Here is a 25,020-nt window from a genome sequence, read left to right as displayed (position 1 = left end):
CCAGCCCAAAAGAGTTCGGCCCCTTCAGGAATGAATAAGCTGTCAATGGTAACAGAGGGAACCAGATCGGGAACCAACCACATTGTTCTAGTCTCCAGGGGCTGCACCAGCCTAAAAGTACCTGGGTTTGTTGGTAGGGGGCCCCCTATCTGCCAGCATCCAGTTCAACTTTCAGTCCTACAGCAAAGCCATCATGAAGGTGCTTTTCCTAGGTTGATTTCTTTTTTAGAGTTCAGAAAAAAATAATCAAACATAAAAGAAATAACAACACTTTTAGTTACCATTGTTCAGTTCCTGAGTAATTAGTCAGTGCTGGCAGATAAACTCAGATAAGCCTATTTTTAAAAGAGGACAGACAGAAGGGAGGCTGCACAGCCTCAAACTACACTGCTGGGTTGCGGCTGCTTGTTGGCTTCTGGTCTCCAAACCCCACCTCTCCTGGCCCTGCAACCACCTCCATTCCAGACAACACTGATCACTACTGGGCTCAACAATCACTCAAAAGAAAGGCTCAACAACATGTTTTCATTTTTTTTTTTTTAAGATTTTATTTATTTGAGAGAGAGTGCGAGAATTCCAAGCAGACTCCCTGCTGAATGCAGGGCTGGATCTCAGGGCCCTGGATCATGACCTGAACAGAAATCTAGAGTCCCACACTTAACCACTGAGCCACTCAGGTGCCCCTCAATGACATGTCTTAAAAAACAACTAGAAAAAGGACCCCCCCAAAAACAATTATATATAATCAGAAGTGGATATTTTCCATCAAATATTAATAAGCATTTGCCATTTCATAGGGAAAAAAAGTTGTTTTCACTAAATTTCTAATTTGGAAAGCTAAGGTCCTTTTACTGAATAGACAGTGTAACAAAAGCTAATCACAGAAAAATAATCTCTATAGGAATGTAATTTGAATCAGAATAACTTCTATTGCTAGCTAACTCTGCAACGACCGTAGCACCCATTAAAGCAGTCCCGACTGAAAATCTGCTGAAACCTGAAAGGGTCTCCGTTTGAGGTTAGAGTTTAGAGCTCAGTCATTTAAGTGTCTGCCTTCAGCTCAGGTCATGATCTCGGGGTTTTGGGATCGAGCCCCACATTGGGCTCCCTGCTCAGCAGGGACTCTGCTTCTCCCTCTCCCTCTGCCCCTCCCCCCGCTCGTGCTCCCACACAATCTCTCTCAAATAAATAAAATCTTAAATAAATGAATCAAGAAGAAACATTATTTAATTTGGTATCATACTTTTTTTTTTAAGATTTTATTTATTTATGAGAGACAGAGAGAGAGAGAGAGAGGCAGAGCAAGAAGCAGGCTCCCCAAGGAGCAGGGAGTCCGATGCGGGGCTCGATCCCAGGACCCCAGAATCATGACCTGAGCCGAAGGCAGACACTTAACCATCCGAGCCACCTAGGCGCCCGGGTATCATATTGCTTCTTACTAAACTGTTTTTGTTTCTTTTTCACTATACTTGTTTTCCTTCTCTGTTTTGACCAAAAAATTGAAAAACACAGAAAAAAATGAGATTCAAATAGTCTTAAATTCCTGCAATATTGAAACCACATTATAATATAAATGCTTTTCAAAATTTCATTTCCTCAAATAGAAATATTTATTAAAAGTATCCCAATACAAATGGATAAAAAGCCCCTAATTTTGTAAGAGTCCATGCTCTTGATAAAATATTATTGTAGAATAGGAAAATATCAAATTTGGGAAATAGTAAAATGAACTAGAAAAACTGAGGTCAGATCTTCAGTTGGGATTTTGCTAAATCTCCCTTCCTAGCAACAGAACTTATACATTAACTGAACTCCATACAATTCCATATCCAGCTGCTAACTTTAAGATTCAAGAAATGTGCCTACAGTCTTTCCAATTAAAGGGGGAAATTCCATTAATTAGTGTTTCTATTTCAACCCTCATATTCCATGTTGTGATGAGTTGAATTGTGCTCCCCCAAGATGTTGAAATCCTAACCCCCAGTACCTATGAATGTGACTTTATTTGGAAATAGGATCTTTGCAGATGATCAATTAAGATTAAGTCATTAGGGTAGGCTCTATTCAATAGGACTGTGTCCTTATAAAATGGAGAAATCTGGACACTGTGACAGACACACACCCAAGGAGAATGGCATGTGAACATGAAGGCAGGTATCAAAATCATCTATCTACATGCCAAGGAATGTCAAAGATTGTCAGCAAACCATCAGAAGCTAGGAGAGAGTCATGGAACACAGTCTCCATCACAGCCCTAAGAAGAAAGCAATCCTGCCAACACCTTGAGCTAGCTTCCAGAACTGTGAGACAAATTCCTGTTGTTTAAGCCCCCGGTTTTGGTACTTTGTTAATGGCAGCCCTTAGGAAATTAAATGAGCTTGCCTTCCCTTACAATCACATCCTTGTGCTTGCAACCCCAACTTACTCTTGCTTCTCCTGGTCATTTCTTATATGCTCCCACCTCCCTAACCTCACTCCACACCCTCACTTGCCAATGCTCTTTAGCACCATTTCTCATCAAGGGTACCTCTGGCATTTTTGCAAGGGCAGTTCTTAGGGGGGACTGTCTAGCACACTATAGGATGTCAAGCATCCCTGGTACTCCCATTCCCCCAGGGTGCCATGGTGCCCACAGAGGAGAACTGCTCTGGAAACTGCCAGCTGGAGTTTGACTCAGGATCCCACCATCTACTATGTCTGATCTCATCAGGGCAGTTAACTTCAGCTTCTTCATCTGTAAAAATGGGAATAAATAACCACCTCGCCCTGTGACTCTGAAGATCCAATGAGTTAAAGAGGCTAATGAGGCATGCCTGAGTGGCTCAGTCAGTTAAGGGTTGGCTCAGGTCATGATCTCAGCATCCTGGGTTGGAGCCCCTGCATCAGGCTCTGTGCTCAGTGGGGAGTCTGCTTGTCCCACTCTCTCTCCCTCTGCCCCTCCCCCTGTTCATGCTTGCTGGCTCATGTGCATGCCTGTGCACTTTCTCTCTCAAATAAATAAAATCAAGAAAGAAAGAAGAAAGAAAGAGAAAGAAAGAAAGAAAGAAAGAAAGAAAGAAAGAAAGAAAGAAAGAAAGAAAGAAAGAAAAGAAAGAAAGAAAAGAAAGAAAAGAAAGAAAAGAAAGAAAAGAAAGAAAAGAAAGAAAGAAAAGAAAGAAAAGAAAGAAAAGAAAGAAAAGAAAAGAAAGAAAAGAAAGAAAAGAAAGAAAGAAAGAAAGAAAGAAAGAAAGAAAGAAAGAAAGAAAGAGGCTGATGACCCAGACTTACCCTCACTAGCTTCTTCTGGCATTAGAATCACTTAGGAATTACTGCCCAGTCCTAGTCTATTCTACATGGTCATATCCTGACTTTAACTGCCTGGGAACTCCTTGCTGGGGCCTCCTCACACAGTGAAGCTTCACTGAATACATTCTGTGGAGATGCAACAGCTTCACTGGTTATTACATGTTTTAAAATAGTTATGCCATGCAAACCAGTAGGGTATGCCTTCTACAGTTGCAAAGATCCAGACAACTCTGAGCATAGTCTCTATGAGTTCTGCTGGCTACTCTCATCCCCCCTGGAAAATATAGCAGCGGCCATGGGCAAAGCTCTATGTTTATCAACTTGGCTTCCAATTTCTTTGTATCTTTTCCTCCCAGTGATGGCCCCTCTCCAATATCCAAGGATATACCATCCATTTCACCATGCTCACGCTAACACTGCCCAAGCTCATATCAGCCCTTCATGCTCCTTGCTGAAATGGTTTGTATCCCAAGTCTTTGAGCTGTAGAGAGTTAGCCCTGATTTGTGCCATAAGGCCGGCATTTAAGTCTTTCTCCTGGCGCTCACATACACCTAGCACCTAGTAGCACCTAATAGCACCTAACACAGAGCCTGGTACTTAGTAGGTTTTCAATGATTGATGAATGCCAGAGTCAATCAATGCATGAATGAATGCATTGCTGAATGAACACAGGCATGAATACCTTCAGGAGTCAGGAGACCTGGTGTCCATTTAACCCTTCCTTAGTTCTGCAGTGACTGACATAAATGACCTCAGAGTAAGCCCCTTAATCTCTATGCCCAAATTTCCTTCTCTGTGATTTTAGGTGGTTGGACGTTGCAAGAAAACCGCTTTAGGTTTTCCTCCAGCTCAACTGAGCCCAGAAACTTTAACAAAGAGTGAAAGATTGTATTTCTTTTTTTGAGACATTTTAGTCAAAGCAAGCACAGGGGTAAAGATTTTTCTAAAATCACATACCAGGGGTCCCTCCCTGCCAGAGAGTCCCTTGTTCCCTGGGGACAAAAGGCTCCAGACAGCACGCAAGCCGTAAATACTGAAGACATCTCTGAGATGCTGAGCACTACAGAGCTTGTTATCATGGGCTTCTTGCAGGAACTGAAAGTCTACCCCGTCCTCAAATGAGGTCCACAGGGACATCCACTGCCTGCCCTCTTCTACCCAAAACTCCTCCCTTTCCAGCCTGAACAAGGTGGGCCCTGCACTCTCTCCCGGGCTCCAAATCTAACTCAATTCCTCTCCCTGCCATCTGCCTAAGGCTCCCACATGCATATTTTATGATTTCTGGCACATTTCCTCCTTATCTGACATCCTGCAATGTATCCCTCTGCCCGTATATTATTCCTATCTCTGATAAATGTGTTCTGAAAGAGGCAAGTGTCCTTGGGCTGTACTTTATTACTGGTGGTTTTAGCTTTCCTATCTTATTGCCCCACCCGGTCCCCACCTAAATGTCTTGAGAGCAGAGACCACATCCTCTATTCTTCTCCAGTTCCCCACAAGAACAAGGACAGAGCTGGGCAAGCTGCAGACCCTTAGAAAATACTTGTTGAATGAATAAAATAATGAATGAGTGAAGTAACTGATGGATTTCAATATTTTTAAATTTAAAAGTCATATTAATATACTTCCTGAATAAAGTTACCAGGACACCCCCTTCTGGGTATACAACCAGAATAAATTAAATTTTAAAATGGCACTTTTGGAATATACTATTTTCTGAGGACTGAAATAAACGTCCTTCACTACAATATGAATGAGAGCAACATTATCAGCTGCATAAGAAATCTGCTTTTTAGGTATCCACAGCATAATAATGTGGCATGTCTTTTATTTCCTAGTAAAAGCAGATTTTACCTGGAGCTGGGGCGGATAAAAGGGCAACCTTCCATCCCTTGGTGTTAATTATCCCAAATATCATTGTTATGTGTTAAAGCTGGAGAATTCAGGGAAGTCAGACAAGATATGAGGATTTTCTCTAGATTGTTTAAATCTACTGCTGACTGGGGCAGAACACCTTTTTGGTAATACCAGGGACTGACTTAGCAAAGTCAATTTCTAGTTACATACTTCCTTGTGGGTTAAAAAAATTCAGCTAGAACCAAACCGATTTGGAAATCAAATTACTTGTTCTCCCATGCACTTGCTAGTCACAGCTGGTCACCAGATAAAACAGTGCCAATGGTCAACACAACACTGCTGGAGGGAAAACATTATGGCTATGCCATCAAAGCTTAATATAGTTTAATGCTACAAGCCCCATTAACCTCCCCAGGCCAACAGTTAACCTAAACAACTTCATTATCTCTTAGAAATCATTATTCTTGCATATAAGCATATACTTATCATCACCAAAAGTATCAACATTACATTATTACAGAAAAACTGTGTATTAAGGTAAGAGATAATATTGCAATTGGACTTACTGACTGACGATTGTCTGAGACCTAAAAAAGTTAGGTCCATTAAAATAGACAATTACAGTTTATGGGCTGTACATACGTGATAACAAATTATGCCTTCCAGCTCAAATCAAACCATGTCAGAACACATACTACCGGGCAGGGCAGTGAGGGAACCTGAAACATCACAGTAAAACACCAAAGCACAAGAATAAACTCACTTTGAGGTTAATATGTATAAATTTAAAGTAAAAAAAAAAGCTGTTACAAGGATTTATCCACATTTACCCAACTGATGAAATCAGAACAGGTTAAAGCTAGAATGTAATTCTGAGTTATACATCACAATCCTTCAGGACCTACACATCCTACAGCCTATACATCACAGCCTACAGAAGAGAAACTTAGGCAGAGATGGAGCACCTTAGCCAAGCTTACACTACTAGCCAGAGCCTGAATTAAAACTTAGGTCTCTTAAGTCTAGCTTCATGTGCAAAATTCATAACAGTGTATTTAAAAATTAAAAAAGGACATATGCAGACAAGAAATACTTCTTAATGGATTTCAGGAAATAGAGATACAAAATTGCAGAACTATCTTGGGATATTACCTGCTGACAGGATAAGCCAAGTAATTTGACTTTGACTTATCCAACATAACCTAGGCTTAATACTACAGATCAGCCCTTCCATAATCAATAAAATGCTACTGTAATAATTACTTACTGTAATAATTACTGAAGCATACAAGTTGTGGTGAAACCAAAAGCTTTGTAGCATTCTTATGAAGAAGTGCATTTGAAAAAAATCTATCCACAAAACAGTATGAGTTTCCTGACACTGAAGTGTAGTTCAGTAGAGAAATCTGTAAAAGATAGGTATGACTAAGCAACCACAAATAACTAGAAATAACCAAAACTATCAGGAGTATGGGGACCACCACACGCCTGCATATAAAGATAAGGTGGAGTTTCCCATCTATTGTTCCTAATGAAAAGGGGGTCTTTTTTGTACTACAGTGTTGATTTCTTTTTAAATAAAGAGTCTCCATGGTTTATAAGGATTTACAAACAATATTTTATTCCATCCTCCACCCCACCTGCTTCAGAAACAAATTTTGGGACAATCTGATTGTTGCTGGGCAGGCAACTGACCAGATCAAATTTAAGCAATCAATATTGCGTTTTTGATGTATTTGATTATATATCTCACCAAAGAACGTCTTAAATCTATAGCTTCTTACTAAGGAAACCAAGTCTTAATAATCATGTAAAACATGTCTTACTCAGTGGGCTATCAAGTATACTACTGAATTTTTCCTTACAGTCTGACACCCAGCTATTTAATTTCTCTTCCAAAAAAAAAAAGAAAAAAAATCAATAATATCGACCAAACAAAACAGCTTAAGATAATTAGACCACAATTTATACATCCTTAAGATGAAATTGACCACGGCACTACAAAGGTAAAGAAACCAAACACACACATTTACATAAAGATGTAAAAATATTCATAGCATCCAAGGCAGGGAAAAAAAAAAAAAAAAGACTAAACAAGAAAATCCTGGCACGACAGGACAAACCTACTTTACAGTTCTCTTTGCGCAGGTATAAAACTAAAGAAATGTACTGGGTGGCGAGGAAGGGAGGGTGGAGAGCAATTACTACTTAAACTTGTTTCATTCAGGAGCTAGGTAGCTAAGCAGCCTAGATAAAAGCTGGTTATACAAAATATAAGCAGGCTGAATGTCCCAAATCGGGAAGAACTAACACCAAGGGAAGCGGGACCCCCGAAGCTCTCAGACTAGCCCTTCTCCAAATTCCCGAGCCACACTACTGGAGCCGGGGGCTTCCCGCAGCCTCCATTTTCCCGCAGCGCTGTCTCCCTCTCAGACCGCGCAGAGTGGGCCTGTGGGGGAGCTGGGGTCCCCCACCCACCTTTGCTCCCCGCCCTGTTCATTGTTGTGCAAGCGTGATGGATCACCTGCCGGGCGCGAGCTCCCGCGTCCTGACGCGCTGCGCACCGAGACGCGCAGGGGCGAGCGGGGCGCGCCTCCCGCAGGACCCGCGCCTGGCGCCGGCGACCCCCCGAGACCCGACCCCGGCCCGCTGCCAGCCCCCGCAGTGCTCACCGCCACGAAACCCGAGGAGGAGGCGATGAACACGCGGATCACCATCCTCTCGCACGCCGGGACGGACCGTCTGCCCCCGCGGGCTCGGGGCTGGCGGGGACGCGGAGGCAAAACTCGGCTAAGAGCCGCCGCCGCCGCCGCCGCCGCCGCCGGGCAGAACGCTCGGGTCGGGGAAGCTCGCGGGGACCTGACTCCCTCCCGCCCGTCCGCAAATAAAAGCCCAGAGCCTCCCGGCCGTTGGCCGAGGGAGGAGGGGGGAGGGGAAGAGGAGGAGGGAACAGGCTGCGGGGCGTGATGGGAGTTGTAGTTTCGTTCTCTGCATGGAGTGCTTAGTGGACTGAGCTCTTTCCAGCCCCTTATTGCGTGAGAATCGCTTACGCGCGCAGGTGGTTGGAGGGGAGAGGCTGGGGAGACGCTGTGACAAGGGGTAGCGAGGATCCCTGCGAGACCGAGAAAAAGAAAACTAGGCAAGAGGGTTTGGTTCAGAGTCCAAGCTTGGGTTCTATGTTGTGGTTTACTGATTTGGAGCATCCCCACGCAGAACCGCCGACACACGGGATCGAGCCTCGCAGACCTGGGGTTTTGAGGCCGCTGTCGCGCGGGGCAAGCCCTAACCTGCGGCCGGCGGGTGGGGCGGGGTGGGATGCAGCGGGCCGGCTCTCTAGAGGCGGCCGCGTTGGGGGCGGTGGGGCTGAGCGAGCTTCTGTTTTTCCAGCGGCCCTGGAGATTGCAGAAAGGTGATTCTTTTAGTTAAATGAGACGTCTTCTGCATCTGTAGACGCTGAAAATTAGAAGCCAGCTGGGAGCACAAGCGATATTCTATTTTTCTTAGCAAGACTGTAATTGTAGTAGAAAAAATAAATTCCAAGCGAAATTAGAATCCTTCTATCAACATTGGGCATCAGGACCCCACCCGCCCCACCCCCTACTCTACACAATGGCTTCGCCTCTGTGCACCTAATATTTACAACTGAGCCAAATCTGTGCCTTTTTCAGACCCGATGCACATTCCAAGCGCAGTCTCCCAGGAGGATGCTGTTAAATAAAAAAACTTTCATGTCGTTGCTAATAGTTTAGGAATAGTTATTTAACAAGTGTTTTCTGTTTCACAAAAGCCCAAGCCTCTCACTGTTTGGTGGAAATGAACCAGTTTTCTCTGCAGTTACTGTATTTACTTTCCGCCTTTCAGCAGGGGAGCTTAGCAGAGTTCTGGGAACGATGTTAATTAATAGTTCTAGAAAGAAAGAAATTAGATAATGAAGTCTCTAGCTCTTTGGTACATTTCTTGCACAGAATGATACTAATCATTTTGGAGCATTTGCTTTTTAGAGCAATTTTTAATATTTCAAGTTTATAACCTTTCCTATTATCTTACATCACTTCTGTAGTATTCCTTTTTAATTTAGTACATTAACAGAAGGTTCGATCCTAATGGGACTTTATTTCTTCTTATAAACAATAACTAAATATAACTTTTGCTGTAATTAATATCTCTCTACATATGCACTTTAATTTGGCTACCATACATGTGGAAATGAATATTTATAAAATTAATTTCTTAAAAGTAGATACTGTGTTTCCTATGTAACTGCCACTGTTAAAAGTCAACATTTTCTTCAGTTTGGAATTATTCAGCTGTGAATATACGGTTAAACTCAACAAATAGAAACTCAGAGCCTATTCTCTGAAAGAGACCAAAGTGGATGAAAAGTTGAATAAGTCATTTCCTCAGTCAGCAGAGCACCTATTGTCTGCAAAACAAAAAGACAGGTACAGAAATAGCAACAGAACAAGACACACTGTACCAATAGATTGTTGTGTGGATACAAAGGAAAGGGTGGCTTTTTAGAAGAGACTTTGAAGATGAGTAGAATATCTGCTGGCAGATAGGGGGAATGAGGGGTGAGAATGTGCAGAGTTTATGAGATCAACAAGGACTTGGTTGTGCTTCAGAAAGGGATATGAGGGGACTAATAGGAACAATGTGGAAAATGTAGGTTTGAATGAATGCAGCAGGAGACTCTCCCCAGTTGTCTGCCCAGCTCCTTGCCCTTTTGTGAAATCTGTTCCTCAGCTCTGATCTAAGAGGTTGTAGGGGTGGTGCCCCAAAGCCCTGTTCATATAGCAAGACCCAGAGCTCAGTTAGCCACAGCTAATTGTCTAGGGGTGAACACCTGACCTAAGCTCGGCCAGGCAACATCCCTACCCTAAGGATTTGGAATTAGCACTGGGAAAGAGAGAGCTTAAACTTTAACTTGTGACATGGAAGCTGGAAGCTTTCAGAAGCCATGTTTCAACATGAGAACCAGAGAAGCTGAAGAAGCTAGTCAGTAGGAAGAGAACAACAAAGCAGACATGTTTTGTCTGCTGTGATAGAGATGAGTTTCAGAGAATCCTGATAATGTTTTTGTCCAAGGATCCTAAAATTCTGACCTGTGTGGCAAATTGTGTGTTTTATGGATAAAGTTTTATTGGAACACATTTCTTTTCATATTGTCTGTGGCGGAGTGACAGAAACCATATGGCCTGCAAAACCTAATACAATTACTATTTGGCCCTTTACAGAAAAATGTTTGCCAATCCTTGTTTATGGCTCAACCTGTTCCTCCACCACTACTTTTAAGGCCTGCATAATATCACTGTATCCGTATCATAAATTCTTCATCTTACTTAAGCCACCTTAAATAGGTTTCTCTTTTGTGCAGTCACTGAGAAGTTAAATTGAATTTGTAAGCATTCCAAGGAAGAAAAGGATATGATAACAGCTATACTTTAAGAGCATTCTGGTAATAGTTCTTTTTATTCCATGCTGGTGAAAAAGTTTATCTCTAGAACTTGTATGCAGGACAAACTGTTAGCAGTCCAGAAACCCACAACAGCTAGGGTGGAGTTGAGATCCAGAGTCAGTAAACAACATGGAAGAGTGAGTGAGAGTAGAAAGCAATCTGGGATATAAACTAGAGGTCCAAGATCAGTACCACAGGGTATCATACCACTGGGAGGATTAGGTGCCCATCTGACAAGTAAAGTCTGCAGATAAAGCAGGCAGCCAAAGCTTAAAGACAGAACTCAGAAAACTGAGTAGGTCAATAGGCTTTAGGAAAGTTGCTCCTGCATTACCCAAGACTTGAGCCCCTTTATAAGTCATGATAGAACATCTGGCTAGCGTGCGTTTTTTCTTTGCTTTATTGAGATATAATTGATGTATAATGTTGTGTAAATTACCTATTTCATCCATCCCCCTCCCCCCCCACCTTCTTTCTGGTAACCATTAGTTTGTTCACAGTAGTTAAGGGTCTGTTTCTTGGCTTATCTCTCTTTCTCTCTTTTCTCCCCTTGCTCATTTGTTTTGTTTCTTAAATTCCACATATGAGTGGAATCATACGGTACTTGTCTTTCTCTGACTGACTTATTTCACTTAGCATTATACTCTCTAGCTCCATCTACGTTGTTACAAATGGCAAGAGTTCATTCTTTTTTATGGCTAAATAATATTCTATTGTATATATACACCACATCTTCTTTATCCATTCATCTATTGATGGACACTTGGGCTGCTTCCATAATTTGGCTATTGTAAATAATACTGCTATAAACATTTGAATTAGTGTTTTTGTATTTTGGGGGTAAATATCCAGTAGCTCGATTACTAGATCATATGGTAGTGCTACTTTTAACATTTTGAGGAACCTCCAGACTGTTTTCCACAGTCGCTGCACCAGTTTTCATTCTCACCAATAGCGCAAGATGGTTCCTTTTTCCCCACATCCTCGCCAACACTTGTTATTTCTTGTGTTTTGGATTTTAGCCATTCTGACAGGTGTGAGTGAGCCATTATGATTTTGAAGTATAATGGGAAAAAATAAAATTTTTAAATATTTGCAACAGTTGGAAAATACTAAAATACCTATGATTTCTATTGGTAACAAGGTCACAGATGTCTGCTCCTATACAGTGGCTTGTTGCCTACATTCATAATTGAAGGAGTTAGTAGACTTTTTAAAGATTTATCTATTTATTTGAGAGAGAGAGAGAAAGGGCACTCAGGCACGTAGGGGTGGAGGGGGCAGAGGGAGAGGAAGAAAGAATCTCAAGCAGACTCCCCACTGAGCGCAGAGCCCAACACTGGGCTGGATGTCACGACCCTGAGATCATGACCTAAGCCAAAATCAAGAGTCAGATGCCTAACTGACTGAGCCACCCAGGCACCCTGGAATTAGTAAATTTCTGTTAGAATTTAATGAAAATATAAATACATTAATTTTTTTCTCATTCAAATTCATGAACTCTCTAAATTCTATCCACAAGTCTCTTGGGTAGGGTGGGAGGGCATGTGTGCCCAAGAACCCCAGTTTAAGAAACCATAGTGTCCGACTGTATCCAAATATGTAAAAGCCTATGAATTTGCCTAAAAAGAAAGTATAGAAAGAAACAAGAAGGAGCCATGAAGAGTCCCTTGGAGAACCCTTCCATTTTAAATTGGAAAGAGAACAAAGAATTAAAAGGAATGGAGGAGCCATCAGGAAAATACAAAACCAAAAGAGTACAGTATCACAGAACCCACGAGAAGAGTTCTAAGCTTTAGGAAGTAGAGAATAGCAAGAACATTACTCAGCCTGGAAGTCAGGAAAGATAATAAAAATGGAGGCTTGGAGTTTGTTAGTCAGGCAGGCTGTGTTCACATTCCAGCTTTGCCACTTAATTTCTTGGACAAATTTTGTCACCTCTCTAAACCTCTGTTTTCAAGTCAATAAAGTGAGTATAAATAATGACTCTCATTCACGATTGTTATGAGTGCTTAGGATATTCTCCACATTATGCCTGAGGGTATCTGTTTGAAGGGTATTCCCACTCCAACTGGCTACAGATGTTTGAACCATATCTGGGTACTTCCCTCAGTGGGACCTATTATAGCTTGAAAGCAATTTATGACATTTATGACCAGGCTTGAAATACGTGTCGGTCCTCCCTCAGGAATTCACAGTTGGAAAATCGAAAGACGAAGGCAATTAGCAGTAGGAGCATAAAGGAGGATGCAGCAAGGGGGGTGGCATGGGGTTGAGAAGCTTTGAGCAAGTTAAGGAATGAGGGACCTGAAATGAAGGATAAGAGGAAGTCCGTCTGTGACGGGGGAATGGAGCCCCTGTGGAGTGAAAAGTAGAAACCCCAATGAAGAGGTTGGCGGCTGTCTTACTTCCAGTCTCAGTTTCTACGAATCCAGGTGTGCCACACTTCCTGCCTGGGGTTGCTGTTTAATCACCTCCATCTTTTATCTTGGGCTCATTTAAGCAGGGGTCTTTTCCTGACACCTCTAAATTCCTGACCAGAATATCCATGTGAAGTGTGGGTAGTAAATCATGTGCCCATGGAAATCAAGCAGGTGACAGAAATGAGGTGAGGAAGGTCCAGGGGCATCCAGACTGTAGCAAATGGACCGCACATCTCAAAAACTTTGGATTTTTGTCTGAAATATTCTATTTCTTTTTTTTTTTTTTTTAAGATTTTATTTATTTATTTGACAGAGACAGAGAGAGCAGGAACACAAGCAGGGGGAGCGGGGGAGGGAGAAGCAGGCTTCCCTCCGAGCAGGGAGCCCGATGCGGGGCTTGATCCCAGAACCCTGGGATCATGACCTGAGCCAAAGGCAGATGCTTAACGACTGAGCCACCCAGGCGCCCCTATTCTGTTATTTCAATATCGGCTTAATTTTTTAAAAACTGAGTTGACTAAGCCAAAACCTCTGCCAAGTCCCTGCCAACCTCTGTGCGATCCTGTGGTTCTCCAAGTTTCTCCCTCCAGTGTAAACACAACTCTGAGCCTAGGGTTTGGAGCCCAATAAATCCACAAGAAGCATTAGGTGTTATTATAATGATGGTTTGTTATCATTGCTGACCTTTGTGGGAGCACTTCCAGCAGAGGACAGAGGCATTAGCCTGATGGCAGTGGCTTGAGCACAGATGAGGCTCTAGAAGCAACTGTATCCGTCTTTTCTAATTGGAAGTTGGGGAGCGATGAGAGGGGATAAGCAAGGACAGAAACTTGAAGGGGAATCAGGGAGCATAAACATTCTTCAGGAGGGTTTATCTACCAAGTAAGTAAAGAGCTCTTTTAAACAATCCGGAGTCTCAACTGTCCAGATTTTATTTTTAGAATGGAATTGAATCTGATTGATAATTCCGTTCTGTCCGGGCTGCCCTGTTTTTAACAGCACTTAATCCAATACTATACAGCTCCCCAAGGATTTCACTTAAGTCACTTCAGTCACCACACCGTGCCTGTCACAGATCCCTGCCCTGCTCCAGGCAGTTGCTCTTCTGAAAGCTGAGTTGGCACATTTGGCTGTTAGTGGGTGGCAGATTTGTGGGAGAGGAGGCTGTAAGCCAGAGGGCAGGGGTAGGTCAGAGTGCTTAAGGAACGGTCTCGGAGCCAGACCTGAATTAATGTCACAGCTGTACGAACCTTCCTTAGGCGAGTCACTTAACTCGGGACACTTCTCCTTCCTCGTTGTTGTTGGGGGTTTAATGGAGAAGATGCATGTAAGGTGCTTTTTTACACAGTGCCTTGGGCATAGTTAGGACTCAGTAAGTATTAGCTATTACTAATCATGTAAAGTAAATCAGAGAATAGCCTTCATTTGCATAAAGAATATAAATTTCATAAATACTTTTTTAAAATATTTTATTTATTTGATTTGATTTTATTTATTTTTTAAAAGATTTATTTATTTGAGAGAGCGAGAATGAGAGAGAGTACATGAGAGGGGGGAGGGTCAGAGGGAGAAGCAGACTCCCTGCCGAGCAGGAAGCCCAATGCGGGACTCGATCCCGGGCCTCCAGGATCATGACCTGAGCCGAAGGCAGTTGCTTAACCAACTGAGCCACCCAGGCACCCAGATTTTATTTATTTTAGAGAGAGAAAGTTCGAGCGGGCGGGGGAGGTGGGGGAAGAAGAGCCAAGGGAGGGAGTGGGACAAGCAGCGTCTGTGCTGAGCAGGAGCCTGATATGGGGCTTGATCTCACAACCCTGAGATCATGACCTGAGCCGAAATCAAGAGTCTGACGCTCAACCGACTGAGCTGCCCAGGTGCCCCTAAATTTCATAAATATTTCTGTTTTATGTCTGTGAGTTTAACTTTCTAAATAACAAAGATCTGGTTTGTATGAACCTCTTTGTACAGTACCATGTTCAGTTAAAGTACTTAAAATCTTTGATGTCAATGAAGTTTAGAGGAGGCCATACTTAAGATAAAAGGAATATCAGTGAAATGAAGCAGTAATAAAGTCAAGTAATGGGAGCTTGAATTCCAGAAGAGAATTCATCTGTTGCTTTTATGTTGCTTCATCAGGCTCATTCTGTCTATTTTTAATAAAATAAAATCTTAGTCAACAGGAACACACTAACCAGTCCCTGAATTGGATGGAACTTCCAGCACTCATGTTTAAGGAATGAAGGAAAATCATAAAATAAGGAATAAGCCTTGAAACCAACATTCAGGACATATTCTTGAATCTGTACATATTCTACCTACCCCATAGGGTTCCCTATCCTGTCTGACAGGAGAAAACACTTTCATTTCTTCAATGCCTTGATTCCCCTAGAAACTGGGAAAAGGAATGGGAAGAAAAGTGAATGGCATAAGCCACCATCTTGGAATTGTAGCAAGGAGGCTTTGAGATCTGCTGGTCACCACAGGAAGAACTAAAAACCTTGCGTGCAGTTGATTTCTTTCGGCTATATTCATTCAGTATGTGCCAGATGCTATGCTAGGTGCTGGGAATTCAACAGGTAAATCAAACACAGTCCCTACCCTCATGGAGATTATGGCTAATCCGGAGGATGAAAGATGAACAGGAATATACTTGAAGGAAATGACAACACAACAACTGTGTTGCTTTTTTTTTGTTTTCTGAATCTTGAAGGACAGTTCTAATCAACTATTTTTGGAGAGAGATACCTGTAAAATTCTCCCCCCTCTCCAAGATTACATTCCAGGTCAGACGATGATAAAATCATAACAAAATAAAGATTAAAAGTTGCTGTTACTGAGATAGTTGTAAGCAACACAAGTTAAGAGAATTTCCAGTACTCTACAATATTTTGGTTGTTAGTTTACTGCCCTTATAAATGATTACCATATTATAATAAACAAAAATTACATTTAGGTTATGGTTGAATTCTGAAATTATTTTGATTCCTCATGGATATATTGCTAATGAGTTTTCAGTTCATTATAATTTCTTATTATGCTACGCATAAAGGCCGTTTAGAATAATTGCAACAGAGAAGTATAAGAAAATGTTTATATATAGCTACAATTAAAGAAAATACAAAAGTGAGGTTAAACAAATATAAAGTGTTATTATTGTTGTAGCCATTATTTTTATTATTTGTTTCCTGTGATTTTGAAGGGCTTGCTGAGTGGAAATTATGAACATTTGCTTTTAGTACACCTTAATACCTTGAGCCATAATGATTTCAAAAAGAACAATGAGGTCTTTATGTTTAAATTTCTTGGCTCTTTCCTTAAAAGTAAAACCAAAGGGTGAGGAAAAATATATAGAACACTTTAACGTTAGGTTGCCACTTCTTTTCCTCAGTTCTTTGCATCCATCCCTTTTCAATTCCTTCAGGAGCAACTTTAATTGTGGATATCACTCTACTTTGGTCTCAACTGCAGTAAGAGCCTGTGGGTCTCAAAAACAATCTTTCCAAAGGGAAGGCATTTTTGCATTAAGTGGAATTCCATTAAACACCGATGTCAGGGAGTGAGACTTCCCTATGAATTCAACTCACTGTACTCAGAAGCCATGATCTGGCCAGATATTACTCAGTTTATGACAAAAATGAAGCACTTACTAATGGAATTCTACTCCTTCCTTGCTCCCTGGTTGTAAACCAGACATATTTGAAAAATACATTAAATTTTTCTTGCTCCAAGAACAATGTAGTGGAAAGTCTTATTTTACCTTAACCACAGTTTGTATTTGCCCCAAACATACAGCTTTTTAAAAGCCCAATCCATTTAGTTCAATTTATTTGTTGAACACCTGCTCTCTATGAGTAACTTATTAAACTTCATTTCTTCAGCAATATGCATTTCTTTAAAATTTAATAATTATTGAATCATCTCTCAAAACCAGAAAAATATTAACATGTCCCCATAATTCCTGAGAAGCTTGTAACTGATAGCTGTTCAACAGGAGGGGTATTAAGCAATTTTAATTCCATCCATACGATAACCATTTATCAAGGTCCTGCTAGGCACTAGGCACTAGGCTCTCTATTGGATGCTGAGAATATGAAGATTCACAAAACAGAGAGTGTGTGTTGGGGGGAGGGTGAAATGTTTTTGCATAAACTGAAGTCCTGGGTAGAAGCACAAACAAAGGTCAGTGAGTGGTTGTGTGAGAACAATGCAGACACATGGAATATGGGTTCTTTGAAAGGAATTTTTGTAGTGTGACCTAAAGTTTACTTGCAACGTGTATCATTATTGTTACTGTTTTAGATAGTAGAGTAATATTTTAGGTAGTTAAAATCTCATCAGTGTCTATTTTCCTGTGATTTGCTACAATTTACCTTTGTTCCTGGGTGAAGAGTAACAACTGCCTACTCGGAGTCAAGGCTGAAGGTGGAAGATGCTGGAGAAAACAACTCTGCAGTCTTGAAAACAACTCTTGCAGAAGCTTGTGAGCTTAAAACAGAGATGGGCTTCCTGTGTCCAAAATCTACTTCTGTTCCCATTTCAGTTGACATATATGCAGCTGCATGCTTGGCTAAACCTGACAAATTTTCAGGAGCCTTAGTGACATTTGATTATTTCACATAACGAGAAGAATAAGGGGAGGTGAACCTAGACTTATTGTAGCAATCCAACAATGTCCTCAAAGTCCAGGACACTCTCCACTTTTCATTTCACTGTCCTTAGCATAATGACATTCTTCCTTGGGCTTGTGGCTTCGTGGTTGCCAAGTGGCTGCCACAGTCACAGGTGTGTAGAATCTTCATACCATCACAAGTAGTAAGAAAGAAGAAGGCAAGCAGAAAATATGCTTTCCTCTTATCACAGAAGAAAAGCTTTCCCATAAGTCCCCTAGTGGACTTCTCCTTCAGCCTCATAGTCAGCTACAAGGGAAGCTAGGAAAATGTATATCAGTAAGGAGAATCTGAGAGCCAAGACGGGTTTAGGTCTGTTATCATTCATCCAGTGGGGCTAGGATGCAGGGCGGGCATATTACTAAAAACCAAGGTACTGAGTTTCTGCTAGCAAAGAAGACAATGGGGGGAGGGGGAGTGCAACAAACAGTGACTACTACAGTCATTTGCTTAGTGGAATCTTGAATAAATTATTTAGCTTCCGTGCCTCAGTTTCCACATCAGTAAAATGGAGATAACAGTAAAACCTAATTCTTAGCCATGGGGTGAGGGTTAAATGACATAATCCATGCCAAGTGCTTAAAGAAGTGCCAGAACATGGTAAGCACTCATAAATACTGGTTACTAACAAAAAGAGGCACTGTATTTTCCAAGGTGCTTGATTTACAACCAAATTCCTCAAATTCCCTGGATAGCACCGTGTGCAGAAGATACAGAACTGGAGAACATGAACATCTCAACCCTCCAAGGAGAGTTCTTCCCACAAGACCTATGTCTGTGCTATAGTTTGGGCCCTTTCTCTACTTTTCCTATAATTGCCCTCATTCTTCTTCCTTTCTTCCCTTCCCTTCTCTCCCTTTCCCCCCTTTTGCTCACATCTACTCTTCCATCTCCTCTTCCCACACATGTTCCTTTTCTCTCATGATCTCCCAGCTCCCCCCTTCCTTTCAGACCAGGAAATGATCACTGCCTCACCCTGCTCCTGCCTTCAAGGCTAAAAAGAATGCTGACCCTCACACAGGACTTTTCCTAGTCCTGACACAGTTATCCTCCAAGGACTAATAGGTGATATATTTAGAGCTAGGTTAATTTATTCTGCATGTGTAAAGCATAAGTAACTCACAGGCCAGGTGATAGTCATGCACTCGATGCAAACCACACCTCACTGCATGGGTTTCTTTTTTGCTATATTGCACTCCTAAAGGCCAGAAGAAAATCATCTTAGGAAAAGGCAAAACCTTTTTAATTTAACCAAATTGGTCTACCCACCTTTTACTAAAAGACTAGGGAAAAAATAGGACAAATAACTTAAGAAGTGAACTTTGAAAGAATAGATTTGCAAGAGTATTACCCAGCAAGAAAAAAATATGTTTCTCATTTCAAAACAAAAACAAAAAACAGAACCTGATTCCTACGAGATTGATGAGTGTAAGACAGAAGAAAAAAAAGAAAACTAGGTAAACGTGGGTGTTATGAGCTTTGGAGATGAGCAGGGAGGAAAGTCAGCATGAAGCTGTCTATTTAAGGCTATGCTGAGAAATCCAAAACACTCATTTTTGCAAATGGTAGTTCCAGCTTCAGAATGCAATACGATCTTTCTTCAACTGAGTAATATGACTTCTGAATGTTAGTAAAATCCTGTGTTTCTTTGTTTTTTTAATTGCCTTTACGTTAGCACAAGAGGGAGATGGTTTCCATTTGTGCCTTCTAGAGAAGGCAGAGAGAACAGATGCAGAAGTTAAAACCAAACTGTGTTAAAGCCCCTCCCTTTCCTCACTCATCACTCCCTAGCTCTCCATCCAAACAGGAAGAAGCCCTGGGCGCCTGTGGCAGGATCTGTGGGAAAACAGCAACACTTCGGTCCCTGTCCCTAGTTACGCTCTTCAGCAAAGCAAGTGGACAGAGGGGATGAATGTTTTGGGACTCTGCTGTACCTGGCGTTCCCTGCCTCCACTCAGCTGGAAAACCTTAGCAGAGGTCAAAATATCAGATGCCAATGAGAACCAGAAGGGTATGAGCAAAGGCAAAAAAGGCCAAGGGTAAGGTAATATAAGCTAAACTGCTGGTTTGGGACTACATAGCAACAACAATAGCGTAAGACTGCTGAATAAGGTATGCAGTAATATAAAAAGAATGAGGAAGATACGTGCGGACTTATATGGATTCTCCAGGATGTATGTTAATATTGTGAGGGGAGAAAAAAAACAAACAAGGCACAGAGCAGTGAATATCATTTACTTTCTTTTAAGAAGTAGAGGGAATTACAGACACAGACATAAAATATCAAACTGACAGAAATAAAATAATTGGTTACCAAAAGAGGCCAGGCTGTGGGGAGGAAGCGGGACAGGGTGGAGGGGATATGGATGAACATAGTTGATTTCTCCATGTTTTTATATAATTTTGAATTTGAGCCATATAAATGCTCAAACATATTTTTATCTCTTCAAAAATAAAATTTAATGACAAAGAAAAATAAAAGCAAACCAAATCTGAAATCAAACTGAAATAAACTAACTACATATCATATGGGTGACATACACAGAAAATTCGTTCAGGTGACTTTGGAACACAACACTCTTGCTGTCCATCTTTAATTGAATATATTCTAAGGACAAATAAGAAATTCCCCTCCAAAAAATATCTAAAATTCACCAAGTAATTTTCTGGTATTTCTACTTTAAATCTACTTTATATATATTGTAGACTATGATAAGTAAGTAAATAGGTTAGGTTATTAGGAACTGAGATTTTCTAGGTAAGAGAAAAGAGGTACAAATATAAAATAAAAGAAAAATAACAAAAACCATGTAATATTCAATTTGAATTGGAAATATCAATATGAACTCATGATTTAAATAAATATACTTCTCAGTTTTAGCCACTGAAACAGTTTAGAAGCAATGACCCTCCAATGGCAATGAGCTCACCAAGTAGAGAAATCTTGGTGTTTAAACACTATTCTCAATAAAAGTTTCCAGGGCTCCTTGGAGAAATGGCTGATTCTGGATCTGGAGCATGGAAAGTACGAGGTGAGCCCAGGACATTTTCTTGTGCCAAAAAGCAGGGAAGTGCCCAAAGAATGATGGGGCCATCTGAAAGGTCACAGGAGCCAGCCACCTTGAAAGAGCTCCCTCTGTCCAAATTTGAGGCAATTTGAGCATCTAAAATGACTGCAACTGATCATAAAAGTTGAATAAATAAAAAGCCACAAATCCATAGAACTGCTCAAAGAAGAGGAAAAAACCAATTTGCTACCACTGAAAGCAACTTGTAGCAATTCCTTACTCTGAAAGTTAGCAATAAGAGAGAAAGAGACACTTACCCTGCCTTTTTAAAGGAAGGATAATTCACCTCAATAGGTAAAGAAAAGCTCTTGTTTACAAAGGTATGCCTGCAAATAAAGGAAGAAGAAATGATAATTTAGAAAATCACCATTTTGCAACCACCAGTTAGATAATATATACAATTAAATAACTATCAAAGATGTTGGGCGCCTGGGTGGCTCAGTCATTAAGCATCTGCTTACGGCTCAGGTCATGATCCCAGAGTCCTGGGATCGAGCCCCTCATCAGGCTCCCCGCTCCGCGGGAAGCCTGCTTCTCCCTCTCCCACTCCCCCTGCTTGTGTTCCCTCTCTCGTTGTCTCTCTCTCTCTCAAATAAATAAATAAAATCTTTTTTTTTTTGAGATTTTATTTATTTATTTGAGAGAGAGAGAGACAGCGAGAGAGGGAACACAAGCAGGGGGAGTGGGAGAGGGAGAAGCAGGCTTCCCGCGGAGCGGGGAGCCTGATGAGGGGCTCGATCCCAGGACTCTGGGATCATGACCTGAGCCGTAAGCAGATGCTTAATGACTGAGCCACCCAGGCGCCCTCAAATAAATAAATAAAATCTTAAAAGAAAAAGTATCAATGATGTTTATGCTTTAAGTACAAAGATGTTGTGGAACAGATTATCCATACCTTGTAAAACAGATTTTCTTTTTCTTCTTCTTCTTTATTTATTTATTTATTTATTTATTTATTTATTTATTTATTTGAGAGAGAGAGAATGAGAGAGAGCACATGAGAGGGTGGAGGGTCAGAGGGAGAAGTAGACTCCCTGCCGAGCAGGGAGCCCCATGCAGGACTCGATCCAGGGACTCCAGGATCATGACCTGAGCCAAAGTCAGTCGCTTAACCAACTGAGCCACCCAGGCGCCCGTAAAACAGATTTTCAAGGAATTCCCACACCTTTGCAATGGTAGTGATGTAGGAAAGATGTTAGTGTTCGAAGCCCAAGGCCAAGAAAGAACGCTTGAGAAGTTTTTGGTGCATAAAGGTGGTTTTATTAAAGCACAAGGACAGAAAGCTGCACTGGGGTCATGAGGAGTGGCCCATTATATACTTTCAAGTTGGGAGGGGATTGGAGATAGCATAAGTCTCTAAGGAATTTTGGAAGCAAGGTTTCCAGGACCTTGAGGAGGTTACTATTGTTGGGAAAAGGTCATTTATTACTGTCTAATAAAACCTTAGTCATGAGACCCTTAAGATGTATATCAGTGGGTCATATGCTTGGGGGATGATTGCCAACACGTATCTTGGGGTTAGAGATAAAGAAAGTTCCAAAGGAATTTGTTAAAGTTGACCTACAGGATCCTGGGGGTTGGGCTAAGATTGCTTCTTACCTTTAGCAAAGTATTAACATCGAGGCAGCTGGGTTTCTAGAGGAATCTTACTCTGCCTGTTTTAAGGACTTATGAATGTGCTCTAAGTAGTAAGGAAATTTAATTTTTCTTTTGCCTTTGTTTCCCACATCAGAAGGACTTGTGGATTGTCACTTTAGCCAAGTGATAGTATATGGTATCACTGTTGTTGGACAGCCTGGCATTCTGTGTCTCCTGATTGAAGTGATATGAAGTACAAATCACCTATGAAGTACTCGGGCCAAAAATGTTTAACCTAATTCAAATCCAGCTTTTAGACCTATCTTATAGTTTACAGGAAAAATGGGGGAGGGGAGTTACATTAACACCACAAGGAAATCAATCAGACAAATCCAGAATGTGGGTTATTCTACCAAACTTTGGTCTGGATTCCTCTTAAAGCCAATGTCATGAAACAAAACAAACATACCAAAGTTCAAGGGACTCTTTTGTTTACCTTGCTTAACCAAATACAGTAAGTAAAACTTGACTGGATCTTGATTCCAAAAAACCAGTTGCCCCCTTGAGCAGCCATATCACTTAGGCTTTCAGGAGAAAGGTTGGGTGCAGGATCATAATGCAAAAAACAAACAAAACTATAAAAGCTTTGGAGGGAAGGAAATTTTAATCTGGACTGGCTGTTAAACTAGGATATAAATAAGGAACTATTGTTAATTTTCTTAGGTATGAACATGATTTGTGGTTATGCAAGAAAATGTCCTTATTCTTAAGAGATATAAGACTAAATATTTAGGGGTGAAGTCTCAAGATGTCCACTACTTAATTTCAAAAATTCAAATAGATGGCATAAAGATAGATAGATAGAAAGACATGGAAGAATCAAATATGGTAAAATTTTAATAATTGTTGAATCAAGGTTTCTGATATTTTTCATAATCAAAAGTTGGCTGAGATGTGCCCAGCTGGCTCAGTTGGTAGAGCATGCAACTCTTGATCTCAGGGTTGTAAGCTCAAGCCCCATGTTGGGTGTAGAGAGTACTTAAAAACAAAGTCTTAAAAAAAAAAGGTTAGCTGAAAATTCAAATATGAATTAAATAGACTAAGAGAAAATATCTGGCACTTAGTAAATAGGTACTGCATGCATTTGCACTGAGCAGAGCTTTCAAAGTGACAGGAACAGCATGAGAGAGATGGACAGGACCACGGACATCATCTGTGCACCCCCCGTCATGTAATCATAGAAAGATGAGATCTGGTGTCTGAACACAGTGGTTGGTGCAGATTCAGGACTAGCCTCCTTGAGGCTATGTGGTTTTTCCCTGTAGGAGAATGTGCTCTGGAATCAGGAAGACATGCATGCAAAGCACCTGTGCGATCTCAGGTAAGGCACTTGAACATTGCTGCAATGTATCTTCTCCCTATATCCTCCTAACAGGATAATAAGCCACCTTTCACATAGTCACTCTGAGGATGTATGAGAAAAATATGCATGAAGAGCCTAGAGCAGAACTGCCACGTAGCCCAGAATCTCAGTAAATATTGGTTCTTATTACTCCTGCCTACAGCTTCTCCCCACCCTCTAGTTATCTACTGCCCCCAGCCTTTCCTACAGTTGCCCCCTTGAGCGGCCATCTCGCTTGGGCTTTCAGGAGAAAGGCTGGGTGCGGGACCATAATGCGAAGGAGCCTCTGCTTCTCCTTGTGGGTGTTCCAGCCTCGCCATCTGATGTGAGCCGTGCTGTGTCATTGTGCTGAGGAAAGTCCTTCACGGCCGTTCAGGGCCTTCTGTCTCCCCAGCATGACCAAAGAAGGTGGCTTCAGCCCATATTCTTACAAAATAAAACCTTGAAGAAATCAGGGGTGGTTTGAAGCAGGTTTCTTTAAAGAGGACATACAAAATATTAATAAAGATATAAATCCAGAAATCATGTGACATTTAGATTGGTACAGTTTATTGTGTGCTACAACTCTTACACAGGAGGGCCAACAGCGCCTGAAAGATGAGTAACCCTAACTGTGGAGTGTTCAGTATGATCAGGTGCTGCATTAAGTACTCTGCAGGTGTGATCACACTCAATCGTCAGAGCAACCCTTGGAGGGAGATATTCCTCCCCTTTTCCAGATGAGGATGCCAAGCCTCAGAGAGATGAAGGCGTTTGTCTATTAAGCAGCAGAACCATGTTCGCATCTGGATCCCATTCTAAAGTCTGCACTTTTATTAATCCACAAGATGCACCAGGCTGTAGAATTACCTCCACAGATGTGGCCTCACAGAGGTCACTTGGTAATAAGCGTCCATTCAGCTGGACTCTTTTTCAACCACATCGGCCAGGAAGTACAGTCAAGGTATAAACTAATGAGAGAGGCTGCTCACTGGCTGAAACCCAAGCTCTATTTGAGCCCCTGGCTTTTATTCCAGCAGCATGTGATCCCTGCCGTGGGGTTTCCAAACTTAAAGCAATCACGGGGTCTCATGGGCTCCCAAGCAGAAGGATGGTCCCTACCCAATGCAAGAGCAGCTGAGTGCTGGTGCTTTAGGCCACTGTGCACTGCAGATGTTAACAAGGAGTCCTCTGAGCTGCATCTGGCAGTGCCTACATCCATCCTTCATGGAAGTAACCTATGGATTGAGCCCTGAGAGCGGAGCCAGGAGTGGCTTACTTGGAGCAGAATCTCCTCCCAAG

General features: G+C 41.5%; 1 protein-coding gene across 2 annotated transcripts in view; it reads right to left on the bottom strand.

The window, feature by feature from the left end:
* SH3BGRL2 (SH3 domain binding glutamate rich protein like 2) overlaps nucleotides 1–8,013 on the bottom strand; it is a 60,387-nt gene extending 52,374 nt beyond the window's left edge. For both annotated transcript variants that reach the window (XR_004676496.1, XM_034990316.1), the window contains exon 1: nucleotides 7,816–8,013. Coding sequence is in view for 1 of the 2 variants with exons in the window: in XM_034990316.1 (XP_034846207.1) it covers nucleotides 7,816–7,860 (45 nt within the window). In the remaining variant the exon portion in view is untranslated. The remainder of the gene's footprint in view (nucleotides 1–7,815) is intronic.
* Between the last annotated feature and the right edge of the window lie 17,007 nt (nucleotides 8,014–25,020).

Source organism: Mirounga leonina, unplaced genomic scaffold, assembly GCF_011800145.1.
Source record: "Mirounga leonina isolate KUSES-001 unplaced genomic scaffold, KU_Mleo_1.0 Mir_53, whole genome shotgun sequence".
NCBI lineage: Eukaryota > Metazoa > Chordata > Mammalia > Carnivora > Phocidae > Mirounga > Mirounga leonina.
This window is presented reverse-complemented; position numbering and strand designations above follow the sequence as displayed.